The sequence below is a fragment of the Pteropus alecto genome, unplaced genomic scaffold, assembly GCF_000325575.1.
Source record: "Pteropus alecto unplaced genomic scaffold, ASM32557v1 scaffold148, whole genome shotgun sequence".
In the NCBI taxonomy this organism is placed as follows: domain Eukaryota; kingdom Metazoa; phylum Chordata; class Mammalia; order Chiroptera; family Pteropodidae; genus Pteropus; species Pteropus alecto.
Window position 1 is genome coordinate 307678 of NW_006442105.1, and position 21531 is coordinate 329208.

At 38.2% G+C, this 21531-nt stretch overlaps 1 protein-coding gene and 1 pseudogene across 4 annotated transcripts in view; one reads left to right on the forward strand and one right to left on the reverse strand.

The window, feature by feature from the left end:
* FAM168B (family with sequence similarity 168 member B) overlaps window positions 1–20912 on the forward strand; it is a 57390-nt gene extending 36478 nt beyond the window's left edge. For all 4 annotated transcript variants that reach the window (XM_006919853.3, XM_006919852.3, XM_015595601.2 and 1 more), the window contains exons 4-7: window positions 17367–17509; window positions 17642–17819; window positions 19584–19709; window positions 20089–20912. In XM_006919853.3, coding sequence (XP_006919915.1) covers window positions 17367–17509; window positions 17642–17819; window positions 19584–19696 — 434 coding nt within the window. In that variant the 3' untranslated portion in view covers window positions 19697–19709; window positions 20089–20912. The remainder of the gene's footprint in view (window positions 1–17366; window positions 17510–17641; window positions 17820–19583; window positions 19710–20088) is intronic.
* LOC112469236 lies at window positions 13854–13972 on the reverse strand (annotated as a pseudogene).
* Window positions 20913–21531: the final 619 nt, after the last annotated feature.

A 21531-nucleotide genomic window follows, 5' to 3' on the forward strand; every position in this document is an offset into this window, starting at 1 on the left:
CACTGTATATATATGTACCACAGCTTCTTTAGCCAAAGTGTTGTAGGACACTTTGGTTGCTACCATGACCTGGCTACTGTGAATAATGCTGCTGTGAACATCGGTGTGCAAATATCTTTTTGGATATGAGTTTTCAAGTCTTTGGGGTAAATATCCGGTAGCGGGATTGCTGGATCATATGATAGATCAATTCTTATTTTTTTGAGGAACCTCTATACTGTTTTCCATAGTGGCTGTTCCAGTTTGCAGTCCTACCAGCAGTGTATGAGGGTTCCTATTTCTTCACATCCTCTCCAACATGTTATTACTTGTTCTGTTGATTATAGCCATTCTAATAGGTGAAAGATGGCATCTCATTGCATTTCCCTAAAAGCAAGCAATGTTGAGCAGCTTTTCATATATTTGTTGGCCATTTGTCCTCTAGAGAGAAATGTCTGTTCAGATCCTCTGCCGATTTTTTGATTGGATCGTTTTTTTGTTTTGTTTTTATCGAGTTGTATGAGTTCTTTGTATATTTTGGATATTAGGCCCTTTTTGGAGGTGTCGCTTGTAAATATATTTTCCCATTCAGATGGTTGTCTCTTTACCTTGTTGACGATTTCTTTTGCTGAGCAGAAGCTTTATAATTTGATGTAGTCCCATTCCTTTATTTTTGCACTTACTTCCCTTGCCCATGAGGTCAAATTCATAAAATCCTCTTTAACTCCAGGGTCCTTGAGTTTATTAGCTCCTATGTTTTCTTCTGTGCACTTTACTGTTTCAGGTCTTATATTCAGGTCCTTAATGCATTTAGAGTTAATTTTGGTGTGTGGTGATAGACAACAGTCTAGTTTCATGCTTTTACAGGTGGCTTTCTCGTTATCCCAGCACCACTTATTGAAGAGACTTTCCTTTCTCCATTGTATATTTTTGGAGTTTTTGTTGAAAATTGTTTGCCCATATAATTATGAGTTTATTTCTGGACTCTTGATTCTGTTCCACTTGTCCATGTGTCTGTTTTGCTGCCAATACCATGCCATTTTGATTACTTGTCACTTTGTAGTATAATTTGAAGTTGGACCAAGTGATACCTCCAGCCTCATTCTTTGTTCTCAGGATAGCTTTGGCAATATGGGTTCTTCTGTGCTTCCATACAAATCTGATGATTTTTTTTTGTTCTATTTCTTTAAAAAATGCCGATGAGATTTTGATAGGAATTGCAACAAATCTGTATAATGCCTTAGGTAATATAGTCATTTTGACTTTGTTGATTCTTCCAATCCAAGAACACAGAATATCCTTCCATTTCTTTGTATCTTCTTCGATTTCTTTCAATAGGGTCTTATAGTTTTCATTATATAGGTCCTTCACATGTTTCATTAGATTTATTCCTAGGTATTTTATTCTTTTTGTTGCCGTTGCAACAGGAATTATTTTTTCCACTTCTTTTTCTGATACTTAGTTATTAGAGTATAGGAACGCTTTGGATTTTTGAACATTGATTTTGTGTCCTGAGACTTCACTGTATTTGCTTATTGTTTCTAGTAGTCTGTGGAGCCTTTAGGTTTCTATATAGAGAATCATGTCATTCGCAAATAGTGACAGTTTGACTTCTTCATTTCCTATTTGGATGTCTTTTATATCTTTCTCTTGTCCGATTGCACTCACTAGGACCTCCAATATTATATCGAATAACAGTGGCGATAATGTACAGCCTTGTCTTGTTCCTGATCTTCGAGGGAAGGTTTTTAGTTTTTCACCATTAAGTATAATGTTGGCTGAGGGCTTGTCATATATGGCCTTTATTATGTTAAGGTAAATTCCTTCTATACCAATTTTGTTAAGTGTTTTCATCATAAATGGATGTTTTATCTTGTCGAAGACTATTTCTGCATCTATTGATATGACCATATGATTCTTATTTTTTAATTTGTTTATATGGTGTATCACATTAATTGATTAGCGTATGTTGAACCATCCCTGTGCCTTTGGGATGAAGCCCACTTATAGTGGTGTATAATCTTTTTAATGTGTTGCTGTATTCGGTTTGCTAGTATCTTATTTAGGATTTTTGCATTTGTGTTCATGAGAGATATTGGTCTGTATTTTTCTTTTTTTGTGTTATCTTTACCAGGTTTTGGTATCAGGGTAATATTGGCCTCATAAAATGAGTTGGGAAGTATTGCCTCCTCTTCAAATTTTTGGAAGAGTTTGAGGAGAATAGGTATTAAATCTTTTTTGAATATTTGGTAGAATTCACTGGTGAAGCCATCCGGTTCTGAACTTTTACTTTTTGGTAGGTTTTTGACGATTGTTTCAATTTCCATACTGCTGATCGGTCTATTTAGATTTTCCAGTTCTTCTTGATTCAGACTGAGAAGACTGTATTTTTCTAAGTGCTGGTTCCATTTCTTCTAGGTGATTAAATTTGGTGTTATATACTTTTTCATAGTATTCTTGTATGATCCTTTGTATTTCTGTGATATCAGTTGTAATCTCCCCTCTTTCATTCCTGATGAAATTTGTTTATTTTTGTCCTTTCTCTTTTTTCTTTAGTGAGTCTAGCCAGGGGTTTGTCAATTTTATTAAGCTTCTCAAAGAACCAGCTCTTCGTTGCATTTTTTGTTGTCATTTTTTATTTTCTATTTCATTTATTTCTGCTCTAATTTTATTATTTCTTTCCTTCTGCTGAGTTTAGGCTTCTTTTCTTCCTTTTCTTGTTTTTAAGATGGAACATTAGGTTGTTTGGGCTCATTCTTGTTTTTGGAGATAGGCTTGTAATGATATGAACTTTCCTCTTATGATTGTTTTAGCTGTGTCCCAAAACTTTGATATGTTGTACTATCATTATCATTCGTTTTTCTGTATCTCTTGATCTCTCTTTTTATTTCTTCTCTGACCCAGTTATTCTTCAGTAGCATGCTGTTTAATCTCCATGCATTTGTGGTCCTTCCCGATTTATTTTTGCAGTTGATCTCTAGTTTCAAAGCACTATGATCAGAGAATATGATTGATACGATTTCAACCCTCTCATATTTTTTGAGGCTATCTCTGTCCCAGTATGTGGTCGATTTTGAGAATGTTCCATGTGCAGTAGAGAAGAATGTATAAGCAGCTGTTTTGAGATGGAAGGCTCTGTATATGTCAGTTATGTCCAGTTGGTCTAATGTGTCGTTTAAGATTGTTATTTCTTTATTGATTTTCTGTTTGGATGATCTGTCCATATCTGACAATGGGATATTTAGGTCCCCTACTACGATAGTGTTTTGTTCTGTTTCTCCCTTTATTAGTTCTATTAGTAATTGCTTTACATATTTCACGGCTCCCTGATTGGGAGCATAGATATTAATAAGTGTTATGTCTTCTTGGTGCATGATTCCCTTTATCATTATGAAGTATCCCTCAGTATCTTTCTTTACCTTTTTTATTTTGAAATCTATTTCACCTGATATTCGAACCACTACTCCCGCTTTTCTCTGAATGCTGTTTGCTTGAAATGTCATATTTTATCCTTTCACTCTGAGTCTGTATTTGTCTTTGGAGCTGACTGGCGTGGACCTCTTAACTTTCCCAAGCAGGGCTGTTCAGGGAACTCGCAGCACCTTCTCTCCTCCCCCTCCTTCTACAGGTAGTTCCAGCAGCTATGAGAGGCAGCATCTTTATTTCTCCCAGTCCACCGCCCTTACTCTGTGCCTTTTTACTGGTGAGTTCAGTCCATTTACATTGATTATTGAAATATGAGGTCTTTTTTACAGCCATTTTATCTTTTGCTTTCTGGTAGCTCGGTGTTTCATTGCCTCCTTGTCCTCGTGTTTCTGTGTTATTTTGGTTGGCTTTTGTGGGTTTTCTCTCTGGTTCTTTTATGTTATATACTTTATTTCTGAATCTTATGTGCGTGGTTACCATTACGAATATGTAAAGGATAGTTATATATATAATACACACACACACACACACACACACACACACTGCCATCCACTTTCTTCTGTGCGTGCCTTATCTCCATTTCCCTTTGCAAATTTGGATATTTGAATCTCCCCCTTTTCAGTCATTGTTATCTCACTTTGTCCCTATGTATGCTGAACGTTCATTACTACCTTGCTATGGCAATTCTCTTCTTAAGCTTATAATGCCCTATTAAGGGTTACACTCCTCTGCTTCTGTTTGCCTGCTAGTCACCTTACTCCGAATTATGTTTTTTTTTCCATCATTTTGTTTTAGGTGAGTTGACTCCTTTCAGTATTTCCTGAGTGCAGGCCTTGTAGTGGAGAATTCCCTCAATTTTTGTATGTATGGAAAAGTCTTAATTTCTCCTTCATGTGTAAAGGAAAGCTTAGCTGAATACATAATTCTAGGCTGATAGTTTCTTTCAGTTAATAGTTAAATATTTGATTCCATTCCTTTCTGGCTCGTAAGGATTGTGCTGAGAAGTCCAAAGATAATCTAAGGGGTTTTCCTTTATTAGTTACCATTTTCTTCTTTCTGGCTGCCCTGAGAATTCTGTTTTTGTCATTGATATTTGATAATTTTAATACAGTGTGTTTTGGTGAAGGTCTTTTTGGGGTGAGATAATTGGATGTTCTGTTGACTTTTTGATTCCACGCTCCAGCTCATTCCTTAGATTTGAGAAATCCTCATCAACTATTTGTCTGAAAATGCTTTCTAGTCCTTGCTCCTTTCCATCACATTCAATAATTTCCATTATTCTTATGTTTCCTCTCCTGATGGTGTCAGCTAGTTCTTGTATTTCTCTTTCATTATTTTTTATTCTCTGTTTTCTCTCTTCTTCCTTCTGATTTATTTCTAGATTTCTGTCTTCGATATCACTGATTCTTTCCTCCATTTGTTGGTTGTTGTTTTGTTGTTGTTGTTGTTTATCTTCGGAAAGTCTATTCTATTCTTTTTCAGGGTTTCAATCTCCTTGCTAAAGAGTTCATTCTGCTCATGTAGTTGTTTTTTAAATTCCTGCACGTACCATCCTGAATTCTCTGTCATTTAAGTTGCATATTTCTATGTCTGTAAGCTTATTTTCTGGAGATTTTCCTCTTTCTTTCTGAGATGCTTTGTCACCTTCATTGTTCATGGTGTTTAATGGACTATTTCTCCACCTGGACATTAATGGAAGTATATTCTGCTTTTTTTTTCCAGAAAGATTTATCATTGTAAAGGTCTCTCTTTAGCCTGCTGTAAAGAAGGTGCTTTTTTTTTTTTTTTTCCAGTAGGTAGCATCTAGGCCTCTTGGATCCCTGCTTTACATAAAACCTTAATAGTGCCTTTTTATTTTCTTATAGATATTTAATCACGCTCGCTACCCTCAGTTTCAGTCTGTCAGTGTTAGCAACAGTTTTGGTAGCATTTGCTCAGATTCCCCTGGGTCTCTGCAGTGTTTTATCTCAGAGGGTATGGGAGGAGCGACCCTTTGGGTTGGGAGTTGGAGGCTGCAGCTTAGCCCTGGTTTTGCAGTTACAGCTGGTAAAAATTAACTGTTGTTTTTCTGCCGTCTCGCTTCTCTGCTTTCTGCCCTGATGACTAGGCCCTGCCGCCACTGGCGTGGACCTCTTAACTTTCCCAAGCAGGGCTGTTCAGGGAACTCGCAGCACCTTCTCTCCTCCCCCTCCTTCTACAGGTAGTTCCAGCAGCTATGAGAGGCAGCATCTTTATTTCTCCCAGTCCACCGCCAGACACCTGTAGTTCTGACTTATGGTGGCTCTTATGCGCAGATCCCACGCTCAGACGTTCTTGTGTGTAGATTGGGTTTTTTTATTGTTGAGTTTATATGTTCAGCTTATTGTTTTTTTTCAAGAGGAGAGATCTGGGATGTTTCTCACTTCGCCATGTTTCTCCAAACCCTGATATCTTTAAAAGGTAAATTTTAAGACATATCATTGTCACACCTAAAAAATAATAGTAATTTTTAAATACTGTTGATTTTATAAGCAGTATTCACATTTCCAGTTGTCTCATCTCCGTCATGAAATTTTTAAATTAAATATTAAAGTTTTTTCTAAACAATGAATAAAGGAGTCCTTGTTGGTTTGTTCTTTTTAACCATATGAAAATTGGTAGCACTAGAAATTCTAAATGTGATTCTCAAGTTTTTATTGTAGCATTTCTTCTCAAAATATTACATAACCGTGGGCAGTTCTATGAATATTTTTCTTATATGAAAGTTTTATAAAAAAATGATAACAGTTTGATTAGGTGTGAGTTTAATGACTGCTGGGAGGATTTCTTAATTAAGGAAAGTAACAGGTTAAGCTAATAAGTGGGGACCACATTTGGTTTTGTCCTTCTATGAGTTACTCAGTGTTGCCACTACTGCAAAGTTATGAGAAGTGAAGGAGGGGTGTGACTTGAGAAAGAGGGAGCTTTCCAGACAGAGCCTACTTCATCCACAAGTTTCCTTTCCTTGAGAAAACTTGACTCCTGATTTTGCTGGCTAAGACTGTGTCAGTACTGCTCTATTGGTGGTCTGTTTTCTTGTTATATTCCCTTGAAGTCAGTAACTTGTCAAGAGGACTGGACCTTCCCTGATCAGCTCTGTGTCAGAGACTGGCCTCAGTCATGGCATGTGGTGGTGAATAGCTACTCTGCTTTGGTGCCATGCTTCCATCACCATGACTGGTTACAGTGTGCCCATCTTGCACTAGCATCTCAACTCCTCATCTGATCTAGCCAGTTATTTAGATGATTGTGTATGAGAAACTGAGTCAAAAGAAAAATGAGAAGAACAGGAAAATCTATTTGAGGAAGCCAAAATAGCAGCTGTCACTGAGCCTTCTCCTGAGAATGTCAGTGTGTGGTTAGAAATTGATGGCTTTCACATTACCTTTGCCTTTATAATTAAATTTTTTTATGGCTGTAATGTGCTATATTTGGCATACAAGAAAATGCACATATTTAAAGTTTCAATTTGATGAGTTTTAACATATACCCACGATACCATCACTTTCCTTTTTTATCCCTCTTAAAGCCTGGGAGATGAGTAGCTAGAGAGAGGGGCATTTTAAATTTAAATAATGCAATTTAAATTTTTCTTAATTTAATTTTTTATATTCAGTTCATTTTTTCCACTTGAGCTATAATTTATGCATAAACATCCATATATAAATATTCAGTTGGATGAATTTTGACTGTTATACATACTCATGTAATCACCACCTGAAACAAAATACCAAGTACTTTCATCATCTCAGAAGTGTTCCTCCCCTCCCAGCTTTATTGAAGTATAATTGACAATTAGTTGCTCATATTTACATTGTATAATTCAATGAGTTTTTTCAATTTTAGTTGGTGTACAATAATATAATTGTTTCAGTTGTCCAGCGTAGTTATTAGAGATCTGTATAACTCATAAAGTGGTCAGCCTACTAAATCTAGTACCCTTCTCCCCCCTTACATATTTTTTACAACATTGTTAACTACTTTCCTTATGCTACACTTTATATCTCCATGACTGTTTTGTGTCTATCCATTTGTACTTCTTAATCTCTTTGCCCTTTTTCACCGTCCCCCCAAGCTCCCTTCCTGTCTAGTAGCCCTCAAAATATTCTATGACTTTGTTTCCATTTTTGTTGTTGTTTATTTTCTCCTTTAGATTCCACATATAGGTGAAATCATGTGGTATTTGTCTTTATCTGACTTACTTCATTCAGCATAATATTCTCTAGGTGCATCAAGACAATATCTTTTTCCATCCCCTCCCTTTTAATCTGAAGTGAGTCTCTTGTCAGCAGCATATATAGGGGTCTTGTTTTTACTTGTTGATAAATATGTAGTTATTACTATTCTTCATTCGTGATTTTGATATATGTTTTTTCTTCTTAAGGAAGTTCCTCCAATATTTTCTGTAATACTGGCTTGGTGTTGATGAATTCTTTTAGCTAATTTTTGTCTGGGAAGCTCTTTATGTGTCCTTTGACTCTAAATGATAGCTTGGCAGGATAAAGTATTCCTGGTTGTAGATCTCAGGTTTTCAACACTTTGAATATTTTGTGCCTTCTGTCCTGCAAAGTTTCTTTTGAGAAATCAGCTACCAGTCTTATGGGAGCTCCCTTGTAGATAACTAATTGTTTTTCTCTTGCTGCTTTTAAGATTCTTGTATTTAACCTTTGGCATTTAAATTATGATGTGTCTTGGTGTGGGCCACTTTGGGTTCCTCTTTCTTGGGACTCTCTGAGCTTCCTGGGGTTGTATGTCTATTTCCTTCACCGTGTTAGGGAAGTTTTCCATCATTATTACTTCAAATATTATTCAACTACTTGTTCTCCCTCTTCAGGCACCCTTATGACAGGGATGTTGTTACCCTTCATTTTGTCCCATAGTCTCCTTACATTTTTATTCTTGGTTACTTTTTTCTTGCCATTTTGGTTGGATGTCCTTGGCTTCCCTGTCCTCTGTATCGGTGTTTAGATCTTCTTCATCTACTCTGTTGATTCCCTCTAATATACTCTTCATCTCAGATAATTTGTTCTTCATTTCTGACCGGTTCCCTTTTATAATGTCCGTTTCCAATTTTATGTTTTTTATTTCTTGGTTAAAGTTCTCACTGAATTCATCTACACTTCCCTTAGTTTCATTGAACATCTTTATAACCATCTTCATGTTTTGAACTCTGCATCTGTTAGATTGCTTGACTTCATTTTTCCTTGATCTCTGTTCTCTTCTCTCACATGGTTTCTGCTTCTTCGTCTTCCCATTTTGGCTGCCTTTCTGTGTCTCTTTCTATGTACTAATTAAAGCTCCTAAGTCTCTCAGTTTTATTAGCGTGGCTTTGTATGGTGGGTGTCCAGTGGCATGGTCCTGAGAAGGATTCAACTGCAGGCCAAGTTTAGCTCCAGTCTGTGCCACTCTGGGGCCACCTGCTAAGAAGAGACAGCAAGCAATCCACAGATGCTACGCTTATAGTTGCTTTAAGAAGCCACGCCTGAAACAGATCAGCTGCCACCAGTGTGAGTCTTGGCATTGCTCAGAAAGTGGCACTGGACTCCCCAAGAACACAGCTGGATGTGGCTTGGGTGGGGCCAGGAGTTGGGGGAGGTAGAGTTTCAGGGAATCCTCTGGGCGATGTGACCTCTCTTATCCAGTTTGATGATGTCTCACCTATGACTGCACTGCGTCCATGCACTGGGAGTGGGGCGGCTCAACAGGGAACAATGGATACCACAGCACTTCTGCCAGGAAGAGCCTCACCTCCAGCCCTCACTCTGTTAACTCAGTGTACCCCTATAAGTCCTTGGTTACCCTCATGCAGCCGACCCAGTACTGGTGCTCAGAGCGAGCAGGTTCGTTACCATGAAAGTGTGCTTGCAGAAACGACCTCTTTAAGAGGCATTTGTTGCTGCCGCAGCCTCTGTCCCACTCTGTCGCTTGGGACCAGGCAGCCTCGCGTCTTCACCCTATCCTACCTCCAACGGTTGCAGGTTGATTATTTCTCTCCCTAGTTGTAATGCTTCTGTTCATCGAGACCCTCAGGCGACTCTGCTTTCTGTTTGTTCTGTGTTTCAGTCTCAACTTTGTGTGGTTGCAAGAGGAGATGAATGAAACTTCTATCATCTGTGCCATTTGCCCAGTTCTCTCCAGAAGCTCTCCTTTTACCTTCACCAGATCATTCTCCACTTCTGAGTTTTCCTTTCGATTCCATGTAGTGTTTATATAGTTGTATCATAATTTATCTCTTCTCCTGTTGAACATTTGGATTATTTCCTGTTTTTTGATTACTGTGAATAAGATTGGTGAACATTATTACAGGTCCTACTGTGGATATATGTTTTATTTTTCTAGGGAAAATACCTAAGAGTGAATTTCTGGGTTCTCTGTGAAGTATATTTGTACCTCTATTATAAGTTGTATTGTCTGACACTCTCATGGACTGCGTGTGCGCACTCTACCATGCCAGCTGTTCTGGGGAATGAGGAATGGTGTCTCAGAGATTTTAGAAAGCAGTTTTATTGAGGTATAATTTACAAATATGAAAAGTTATCCTTTTAAGTGTATAGTTTGGTGTGTTTAGGCAGATGTATACTGATGGGTAACAGCACCATAGTCAAGTTACTTTACTCGCCCTGAAAGATTTCCTCATGCCCTTTGGCCCCTGGGAAGTGCTAACTGGTTTTCTATCACTATAGATTAGATAGATCTTTCCCAGAATTTCTGATCAGTGGACTCAGCATGTATTCTTATGTCTGGTTTCTTTTTCATATAATTTTTTTTTTTTTTTTTAGGATTATTCTGTGAGGATGTACCACAGTTTGCTGGACATTTGGTCATTGTGAATAAAGCTGCTATGAACATAGTAGTATAGAGATACTCTTTCACCCTCCCAGGAGAATAAACTATTCTCTGTTCAGAAAGGGGAGCCAAATACCTTACTGCTTACCAGATAGACTCTCAGCCACTCTTCCAGATCATAGCCCTTCATCAACTCCTGGAAACAAGTGCTAACAGTTTCCGGGTGCTGGAGAAGGGGCTTTTCTAGTGTCAGGCTTCTTCTTGACACCACTGATTTTCTCTGCCAGCTGAAATTGCAGCTTTTTGGAGACTGCTAAAGGACTTTTCCACTTCTGCTTTTTAGGTTATAAAATCTTTAGATTCTAAAATATTGTCTTCTCTTCCATTCTTGATCTGTATGGCTTTATGTTTTTTTTTTTTTTTTATTATTAATATGCTTTAATATAATTTTGGGTGAGGACAAACATGTATGTGTTCAACCTGCTGTCTTAACCCAGAAGTCTTTTTACCTAAGCTCTGGTGTTTGACAAGTTTCTCCTTTTGCTTTGCTGTAATAACACTGTTAAGCATGTTTAGAGGTGAGCCTTTGATCAAATCCATGCTTTTTTTTTTTTAATTGAGGTAACATTTTTTATAACATTTTATGAGTTTTAGGTGTACAGCATTATAATTTGACATCTGTATACATTACACCATGCTCACCACCAAAGAAAGGTCTAGTGTCCATCCTTCACTGTACAGTTGACTCCCTTTATCCATTTTACCCTTCCCCTCTGATAACCACCAATCTGTTGTCTGTATTTATGAGTTTGTTTTTCTTGTGTGTGTTTGGGGGTGGTGGTGGTTTTATATTCCATATATGAGTAAAATCATATGGTATTTGTCTTTCTCTGTCTGACTTATTTCGATAAGCATAATACCCTCAAGGTTCGTCTGTGTTTTCTCAAATGGCAGAGTTTCATCTTTTTTATGGCATAGTAATATTACATTGTATATATATGAATGTGCGCACATGTGTGTGTATACACCACATCTTTATTCATTCATCCGTTGATGGACACTTAAATTGTTTCCATATGTTGGCCATTGTATATAATGTTGCTGGGAACATAGGGGTGCATATATGTTTTCGAATTAGTGATTTTGTAATCTTTAGATAAATACCCAGAAATATAATAGTTGAATCAAATGGTAGTTGTATTCTTAATTTTGGGAGGAACTTCTATACTGTTTTCCATAGTGGCTATACCAATTTACAGTCTCACCAACAGTGTATGAAGGTTCCCTTTTCTCTATATCCTCTCCAACATTAGTTATTTATTGTCTTTTTGATAATAACCATTTTAACAGGTGTGAGGTAATATCTCATTATGGTTTTGATATGCATTTCCCTAATAATTGGTGATGTTGAACATCTTTTCATGTACCTGTTGGCCATCTGTATGTCTTCTTTGGGGGAAAAAAAAATCTGCCCATTTTTTATTCAGGGTTTTTTGTTGTTGTTGTTGAGTTGTATGAGTTCTTTATCTATCTTGGATGTTAACTCCGGATTGGAAGTATGACTTGCAAGTATTTTTTTCCATTCGGTAAGTTGCCTTTTTATTTGGTTGGCGGGGTCTTTGGCTGTGCATAATTTTTTTAGTTTGATATAGTCCTATTTGTTTTTGTTTCCCTTGCTGTTGGAGTCAAATCCATGAAAACATCACTGAGGCCAATGCGAAGGAGCTTAGCGCCTACATTTTCTTTTATGTATTTAGTGGTTTCAGATCTCACATTCAAGTCTTCAGTCCATTTTTGAATTAACTTTTGTGTATAGTGTAAGGTAATTAATCTAGTTTCATTCTTTTTCAAGTGACTTTAGTTTTTTCAAGAGACTATCCTTTTTCCACTGTATGTTCTTAGCTTCTTTGTCATAAATTAGTTGTTCTTGTATGTGTGGGTTTATTTCTGGCCTCTCAGTTCTGTTCAGTTGGTCTGTTCTGTGTGTCTTTTTTTTTTTATGTCCACACCATGTTCTTTTGATTACTATAGTTTTGTAGTATAGTTTGAAATCAGGGAATGTGATACCTCTAGCTTTGTTCTTTTCTCTCAGGATTGCTTTGCTTTGGATAATCAGGGTCTTTTGTAATTCTACACAAATTTGAAGATTTTTTTGTTCTATTTCTGTGAAAAATGCCATTGGGATTTTGATAGCGATTGCTTTGAATCAATAGATTACTTCATGTAATATAGACATTTTTACAGTATTATATTTTCCAGTCCATCAACATAGCCTGTCTTTCCATTTCTTTGTGTCATCTTCAGTTTCCTTCAGTGTCTTTATTATACAGGTGGTCTTTCACCTCTTAGATGAAATTTATTCCTAGATATTTTATTCTTTTTGTTGCGATTGTAAAGGCATTGTTTTCTTAATTTCTCTTCCTGATAGTTTGTAGTTAGTGTATAGAAATGCCACAATTTTTGTATATTGATTTTGTACTCTGCAATTTTACTTTATTATTTCTAATAGTTATTTGGTAAAGTCTTTAAGGTTTTCTGTATATAAAATTATGTCATCCACAAGTAGTGACCTTTACAATTTGGATGCCTTTTATTTATTTATTTTCTTGCCTAATTGCTCTGCCTAGGACAACTAGTAAAAGTGACTAGAGTGGACATCATTGTCTTGGTGGTGATCTTAGAAGAAAAGATTTCCGTTTTTTATTGTCAAGTATAATGCTAGTTGTGGTTTTGTCACATATAGCCTTTATTATGTTGAAGTACTTTCCTTCTGTACCTATTACTGAGAATTTTTAAAAATCATGAATGGATGTTGACTCTTGTGAAATGCTCTTTCTGCATCTGTTGAGATAATGATTTTTATCCTTTGTTTTGTTAATGTGGTATATCGCATTGATTTGTGAAAATTGAACTGTTCTTGCATCCCTGGAATTAAATCTCACTTGACCATGGTATATGATTCATTTATTATATTGTATTTAGTTTGCTAATATTTTGTTATGTATTTTTGCATCTATGTTCATCAGAGTAGAGTGTGAGTGTGTGTGTGTGTGTGTGTGTGTGAGAGAGAGAGAGAGAGAGAGAGAGAGAGAGAGCGCGCGCGCGCATGCGCGCGAGCAAGATATGTTTTCGGTGTCAAGGAAATGTTGGCCTCATAAGGTGAGTTAGGAATTTAGGAAGTGTTCCTTCTTCTTCAACTTTTTGGTAGAGTTTGAGAAGGATAGGTATTGAAAGTTTGGTAGAATTCACCAATGAGACCATCTGGTCATGGACTGTTTGATTACTATTTCAGTGTCTTTTCGGATTATCCAGTTTGTTAGCTATGGCTGTTTATAGTAGTCTCTTAAGATTCTTTGTATTTATGGTATCCATTGTAACTTTGTATTTACGGTATCCATTGTAACTTTTTTTGTTTCCGATTTTATTGAGCCGTCTCTCTTCCTTGTCTAGCTAAAAGTTTGTCAATTTTATATATCTTTTCAAAGAACCAGCTCTTAGTTTCATTGGCCTTTTTTTTTTTTAGTCTATTTCATTTATTTCCACTCTGATTTTTTTTTTTTTTTAAGGCAAGGCAACCTTTGGTTGACCTCACAGATTGCAAGGACCTTGTCAGCTTACAATCCCTTATTTTTTAATTTTTTTATGCCTACCAGCACTTGGTCTTCCTAGGTGGTCTCTCATCCAAGTACTAACCAAGGCCTGACCCTGCTTAGCTTCCGAGATCAGATGGGATCCGGCTTGTTCATGGTAGCATGGCCGTAGACCACTCTGATTTTATTATTTCCTTCTTTCTACTGAATTTGGGCTTCATTTTGTTTTTCTTTTTGTAGTTCTTTTAGTTTTAAGATTAGGTTGTTTATTTGGGATATCTTGTTTCTTGAGGTAGGCCTGTATTACTATAAACTTTCTTCTTAATACTGGTTTTAAGAAGAAATCACTGGTTTTGTTGCATAGACTTTGGTGTGTCGTGTTTTTGTTTTTATTTGTCTCCATGTATTTTTTGATATCTCCTTTGATTTCTTCACTGACTCAACAGTTTTTCAGTAGCATGTTGTTTAATCTCCACATATTTGTGATTTTTTCAGTTTTCTTCTTGTTGATGTCTACCTTCATACTGTTGTGGTCAAAAAAAATTCTTGATTTTATTTCCATCTTAAATTTATTGAGACTTATTTTTTCCCCCCGACATATAGTCTGTTTTTGAAAATGTTCCATGTGCACTTAAGAAGAATATGTATTCTGTTTGTTGGTTTTGGTGGAATGTCCTGTATATAGCTATTAAGTCTATCTGGTTAAATGTGTCAGTTAAGGTTGATGTTTCTTTTTTGACTTTTTGTCTGATCTATTCTTCGGTGTTAGTGGGATATTTAAGTTCCCTGTTACTGTGTTTCTGTCAATTTAATTCTGTTAATTGTTTTATATGTTTTGGTATATATATAACATGTCTTTTTGGAGTGTCCCTTTGATCATTATATATGCTCATCTTTGTTTCTTGATATCTTTTTTGGCTTCAGTTCTATTTTGTCTGCTACACTTGCTTTTTTAAATTGAGATAACACTGTTTGATAACTACATCTGATTTCTTTGGCTATCATTTGCTTGGAGTATCGTCATCCACCCCTTCACTTTGCGTGTGTTAGTCTGTAGATCTAAGATGAGTTGGGTTTTGTTTTTTAAATTATCCAGCTGCTCTTCGTCTTTTGATTGGTGAATTCACTCCATTTGCATTTAGGGTAATTATGGATTCATAAGTACTTAGTACTGCTATTTTTTCTTTTATTTTCTGGTTATTCCATCTCTTGTGTTTTTGTCTACCATTTTAGTTTGGTGGTTTTCTATAATGTTTTTCTCAGTTTCTTTTTTTTTCTTTTTAATATTTTATCTCTTTGCTCTAGATTTTTGTTTTATGGTTACCATGCAGTTTATATAATACATCTTGTAGCTAAAATAGTTCTTTTTCTGCTGATAGTATCTATTTTCGTTTGCCTGTGCAGAGTTCTGTTCTTTTCTTCCTCCTTTTATGCTATTATCACAAAGTATCCTTTTTTATATTATTTGTTACCAAATTGAAGTAGCTGTAGTATTTTTAATGCTTTTTGTTTCCCTTTAACTTTCATGCTGTAATTATCTAACAACCTATTCTCCTATAGAGTTGCAGATGTCTTACTCTATTTATCATTTTAATGTTTTATATACTTTTGCTTTATCATTTCAGGTAGAAGAGCTCCTTTTCAGCATTTCTTGCAAGGCAGGTCTGGTAGTGGTGAACTCCCTCAGCTTTTGTTTTTCGGGGAAAGCCTTTATTTCTCCTTCATATCTGAAGGATAACTTTGCTGGATAGTTTTTATTTTTCACTATTTTGAATATGTCATTTCACTCTCCTGGCCTGTGGGGTTTATGTAGAGAAATCAGCTGTTAGCCTGATGAGTGTATTCCCTGGCTGCCTTTAAAATTCCTTCTTTATCATTGACTTTTGACAGTCTTAATGTGTCTTTTAATGTGGAGAAGGTATTTTTGCATTGAGATAATTAGGTGTCCTCTTAGTTTTGTGGATTTGTACATTTGGAAAGTTCTCATCTATTATTTCTTTAAATAAGCTCTCTGCTCCCTTCTCCTTCTTCTTCTCTTCTCTTTCTAGAATACCCATTATCTTTACGTTGCCATTTCTAATGGAGTTGGATAGTTCTTATAGAGTTTCTTTACTTAAAAAAAAAAATTGTTCTCTCTTCTCCTCTGCTTAAACCATTTCTAGATTTCTGTCTTCCAGCTGTCTCTCTTCCATGTGATCTACTCTATTTCCAATGCAGTCTAATGCATCCTGCATCTCATTGAGTTTTCAGCTCCAGAATTTGTTTCTTCGTTGAAGTACTTCTCTTTCCTGAGCTTGTTGAACTCCTTTTCTGAGTTTTCTTGGAGCTCTGTTGAGGTTCTTCATGATGGATATTTTGAATTCTCTATCAGTTAGATCACAATCTCCTGTTATTTAAGTGTAGTTTTTGGAGAATTATTTTCTTTTTGTGCTACCATGTTACCATGGTTTTTCATAGTGTTTGATGGGTTGTGCCTCTACAAGTGGGTGCCTTTGAAATAGCAAATACTTTTCTTATATTGGTATAATTTTGTTGGTTACTTTGATTCTAAGAGTTCAACAGATTGGTAATTACAGGGCTTTCTTTTGTTTTCCAGTAGGTGGTGCTATAGCACATGTTTTTGGTTTCTCTTACTGAGTTGCCTCTGGCTGTATTTGAGAACCAGAACTTTCCACCCCGCACCAGAGGAGCCCCCTGATGCATTTGTTGTTGCCGTTTGTGACTTTGGTATCACTGTTGCTGGTGTCCCTGGGGTCACCCCCCAGCGTCACCAAGATGGTTGGTACATCCACTACATAGAGAGTTGCCGAGGCCGTGGGCACTACTGCCAAGATGGGATGGGAGGATGGAGAGTGGAGGGAGCCAAGGTTGTGGACACTACCGCAGTAGAGAGGCTGAAGTCATGTACACTGCCTTAGAGGGGTGGCAAGAGGCATGGGTGCTACTGGGATTGGAGCTGGAGAGACCAGGGTAACGGGCTATACCTCTACTGTTTCCCCAGTTCCACTTCCTCTGTGTGTTCCAATCCATCCATCTTCAGCTGTACGGATGTGTGGTTCTCTCAGGTGTCCTGGTGTGTTGGGCGAAGAGCCCTTATTGAGTCATGGATGTTTTATTTGTTGTAGATTGAAGGGAAGAGACAAAGGGCTGCTGACATCACTGCCATGGTTATTTCTTTAAAACAAGCTTCTAGAAGTAGAATTGTGGGATTAAGAGACATACTTTTAATGCCAAAGTGTGCCCCAGAAATTTCATACCAATTTATATTCCAACAGGATAGGTATTTTTTCTGTTTCTGTGTGAGTATACTCTTAGTAGAACTTTTTCCTTTGCTTTCTTTTTTTTCTCTTTCTTAAAGGACTCTCACGCTACACTCACATCCTTGCACATAAAGTCTGAGAAATTAAGTCAGATCTTAGTAGAGGATGGGTGGGGCCACAGTGATAGCAGGTCTTGACAATGGTCAGGGCTGGAAAGCTGCTTCACCCCTCATTGCACACTTGGTTGCTCCCCTGCACTTGGGCAAATGTGGGTTTGCGTTAAAACCATTGGACTTCTTTGTTTCAGGTTACACTCCTGGCACACCTTACAAAGTATCCTGTTCCCCTACCAGCGGGGCGGTGCCACCATACTCCTCCTCTCCCAACCCCTACCAGACTGCTGTATATCCTGTGCGAAGTGCCTACCCCCAGCAGAGCCCATATGCACAGGTAGGCCTGGGTCGCACTGTAAAGCTCTTTATGGTGCTCTTGGGCACTGTGTATGTGGAAGGGTCGATTCCATTTGGGCTCTGACCCACTGGGTATGGTATCTTGCTGCAGTGTCTCTCTTCTTCCCCACAGCAAGGCACATACTACACACAGCCCCTGTATGCAGCACCCCCTCACGTCATCCACCACACCACGGTGGTGCAGCCCAACGGCATGCCAGCGACGGTGTACCCTGCTCCCATCCCTCCACCGAGAGGCAATGGGGTCACCATGGGCATGGTGGCTGGGACCACTATGGCCATGTCAGCAGGTGAGTTGACCCTGGGGTGCCTGTTCTGTGGTAGCATGAGAGCTGGGAAGGGAGAGCTCACTAATATTTCAATTCTTGGCTATGGTTTTTCATGTCTAGAGTTGTGTGGAAGGACATAGGATTCTTTTGGGAATTGAGAGCATATTATTTTTTTCTGTAACCTCCCTCCTTTTCCTCTGCTCTTTTCAGTTGAGTTTAGAGTAACAAACCATGAACCAGGTACCCTCTCCATAGAACATGACTGGACAGCACTCTCTGAATTTGATGAGATCACTTTGTTGGTGAGCTTAGCTGTTTGGCAGTAGGAATGAGGAGTGACCATATTGCCACAGTGAGCATGTAAAGCTTGAGGAGAAGGGGTTCTTTGTGTTCTGTGGGGGCAGGCCCTCTTTGTAATTGCCCTTAGTATGGGCTCCCTTTGTAGGCCAACTTGTCTGAATGGAGATGTTTACATGAATCTAGTAAAGCTAACCTGTGTTAATAGAGATCCTAGCTGCTTGTAGAAATTTTTTGTCATTCATCGACTTTATTTCCCAAGTCTTCTCCTAGGTCAGGAAAGTAAACCACAGAGAAACGAGAGCCCTGGCTAGGATGGGCACATCTCCACAAAACCTTTGCATCTCTTAGGGCCCGATGTCATGCCCAGGGATTAGGTTCCCTCCTAGGGGCATGTGGGTTGCCTGTGGCAGGGGACCAGGTACACACAATGCCCTTGGTTGCTCATGGCTGGGACTTTGTAAGAAAAATATCTTTCTCTCTTTGTTTTTCTAGACTTTACTTCAATGTAAGGAAATTGTGCCAGAGAGAAAAGTGTTTTAGGATACCCTGCATGTTTCTGCTCAGTCTCTATTTTCTTTAAGTTTCCTATACTTCTCTTTGAAGGCAAAAGAGATTGTGCCACAAGTAGAAACTACATGGGCATGTGGAAGGAGGGGAGACCAGCCCTGGGGTGGATGTGGGCAAGGAGACAGGAGAGTGAAGAGATGCAAGATATGGGGCATCTCTTAGGTTTGAGGTATTCTTGCTTATAATTGGACTCAGATAGTTACTGACTTTAATTATAGGGGAAAATACGTTTTATCTTAATATACTCAGAAGCTTATGTAGTTTGAAATCTCCCTCCATCTCTCTCTCCCATTTATTATCTTATTAACCATTTTTAAGTATACAGTTCAGTAGTGTTTAGTATATTCACAATGTGGTGAAACAGATCTTCAGAATTTTTTCTTCTTGAAAAACTGAAGCACTGTACCCATTAAACAACAACTCCCCTTTTCCCCTGCCCGCTTCAGCCCCTGGCCACCACCATTCTACCTTGTGTGTCTATCAGTTTGACTACTTTAGGTACCTCATATAAGTGGAAACATAGTATTTTTCTTTTTGTGACTGGCTTTTTTTCACCTAGCATAATGTCCTCAATGTTTATACATGTTGTAGCATATTATAAATTTTCTGCTTTCCCAAGGCTGAATAATAATTTTTAAAAATTTTATTTATCATCTGATCTGCAAAGATAATGGCGTATGCTTCTATGAAGGGGAGGCACAAAGGCGTCTACAAGTATATTATCAGTATGAGCTTGGTGTTTATACACTTTGAGCTGTTATCAATCAGAGTTCTGACAACACTTGAGGCCAAGGCTCAACCCCTCTTTTTGTATACCTCCCTCCTTGTCAGGCAACATGGAGCTGTGCAGCAGTATAAGCCCAGCCTTGTGTGTGGACAATGCTGCCTGCCACTGAGACATGCTGCTCTTTCTTCCAGGTACCCTGCTGACCGCCCACTCCCCAACTCCTGTCACCCCCCACCCAGTCACTGTGCCCACATATCGGGCTCCAGGAACACCCACCTACAGCTACGTGCCCCCTCAGTGGTGATCACCCTGCAAATGTAAGTGACTGGTGAAGCCTGGGTCGACTCTTGAGAATGGCAAATCTACCACAATTTAAGCACTAATGAGAAAAATGCTACCTATTGATCCAAAGGCAGTGCAGTGTTCAAATTTTTGTTTATATTGTTTGTATACTTGCTGTGTACACTGTGCGATTGATTTCATGTACCCACCTCCTGCAGGAAATAACATTCTGGATGTAACTGGATGTCTCTGTGAGGTCCAGAGGATTCAGGAATAGTGGCTTTTCTTTCTGCTGCCCTTTCTGGTTCTTGTGGATTTCATCCTCCTCAACTTGTGGATTTCATCCTCCTCCTTTTCAGAGCAGCTGTGCCAGAGGAGCGCTGTCTGACTGTGTGTCTTTCTCCCCCCACCCAGGTTTGAGGATGGAGCTGTGCAGTCACATCATGGATATTCCACAGCTGGTGCTGCAGGCCTCGTGCCTCCAACCAGGACTTTTCTTCTTAATGCTCTCGACACTTAGCTAAACACTACTGCAGCCCAGCCCAGCACATCTCAGCACCATAAGTCTCCAGCAGACTCTGGGTTGGTCCTAAAGCAAATCCTCTTTGGGGGCTGCCTGGCAATTTTTTAGCTACCTGTAATGATAAAGAGAGAGTATTAATGTATTCTGAAATCATATCTAGTTGAATGCATGTTTAAAAAAACACAAAAACAAAGCTTGCTCAAACTACCTGCACTGACTGATGCAAAAACCATCATATGCAAAATCCAAAGGAATGGAAAAGTATTTTACAACTTGTATCACTAATGCAGTGTTGTAATGTATGCAGTCTTAAAATTGTAAGTGTTAAAGTGAATTTCTTCATCGAGCATCTAGAATCTCTTAAGTGCTTCTTCAGCCTTTTGGAGTTGATGTGAGTTGCCAGCTGGAAACACGAAATTCAAGTTTTTAACCGTCAGTTTCTATTGCACTGACTGCACTGGGAGGGAGTTGCAGGGTCAGGGAGAGTGTAGGGAGGGCAACAGCTGCTTTGGGTGCTGCCAGGTTAATGGGCATCCCTGTCTGTCCATTTAGGCTTGTGGAGTCAGTGTGATGTGGACATTCTTAAAGATTATCGTGAAAGATTTGAATTCTGTGGCTAGTACATTTAGGGGCAAGAGGCAGATTGTCTATTAAGCAAAGCAGTTTTTTTCTGAATTGCTATCTAAATTTTCATTACAAATCTCTTACGAGTAGAGATGCTGTGTTCTATGTCTTTATTGGAAAAACCTGTGTAGAATTGAATTTCTTTGGGATGGAAGATATGTGAAAGAGAAACAGCTACTCTTGGAGGAGGTATTGGCCTCTCCTTGATTTGGCTTAGAAAATCATTCCTTTTCTTTTCTAAGAAATGTTTGAGTCAGCTAAAAACATATATAGGCATTGCTGTTCTTACCCCTACAAAGAAGGGCAAATATTTCAGCTCTGTTCTGAAGGAAGTTGTATAGTTAAGAACTACTAAAAGGGAACAAAACCTGATTTGGAATTGATTGCTTGCTGTAGCGAGTCAGGGCCACAGCTGTATTTGGGCCTGTCTCCCTGATGGGGACTTAATCATCTCAGACTCTCTGGAGACAGGTGTGGAGGCGATGCGAGGGAAAGGCTGGTTCCTGTTGCCTGGGAGCTTCTTTTGCCATCTCTTCTCGCAGACAAGGGCACTCAGCACAAAGCAGGTTCTGGACAGGAAAGTGCCGGGCAGCATCAGAATGCATGTGCCTGCCAAGATTTATTATGGAAAGGATTTTGTGTTTAAAATATGAATATTGTACATAAGAAATCGAGGATCTTTTTTTTTTTTTTTTTTTTTTTTTTTTTTT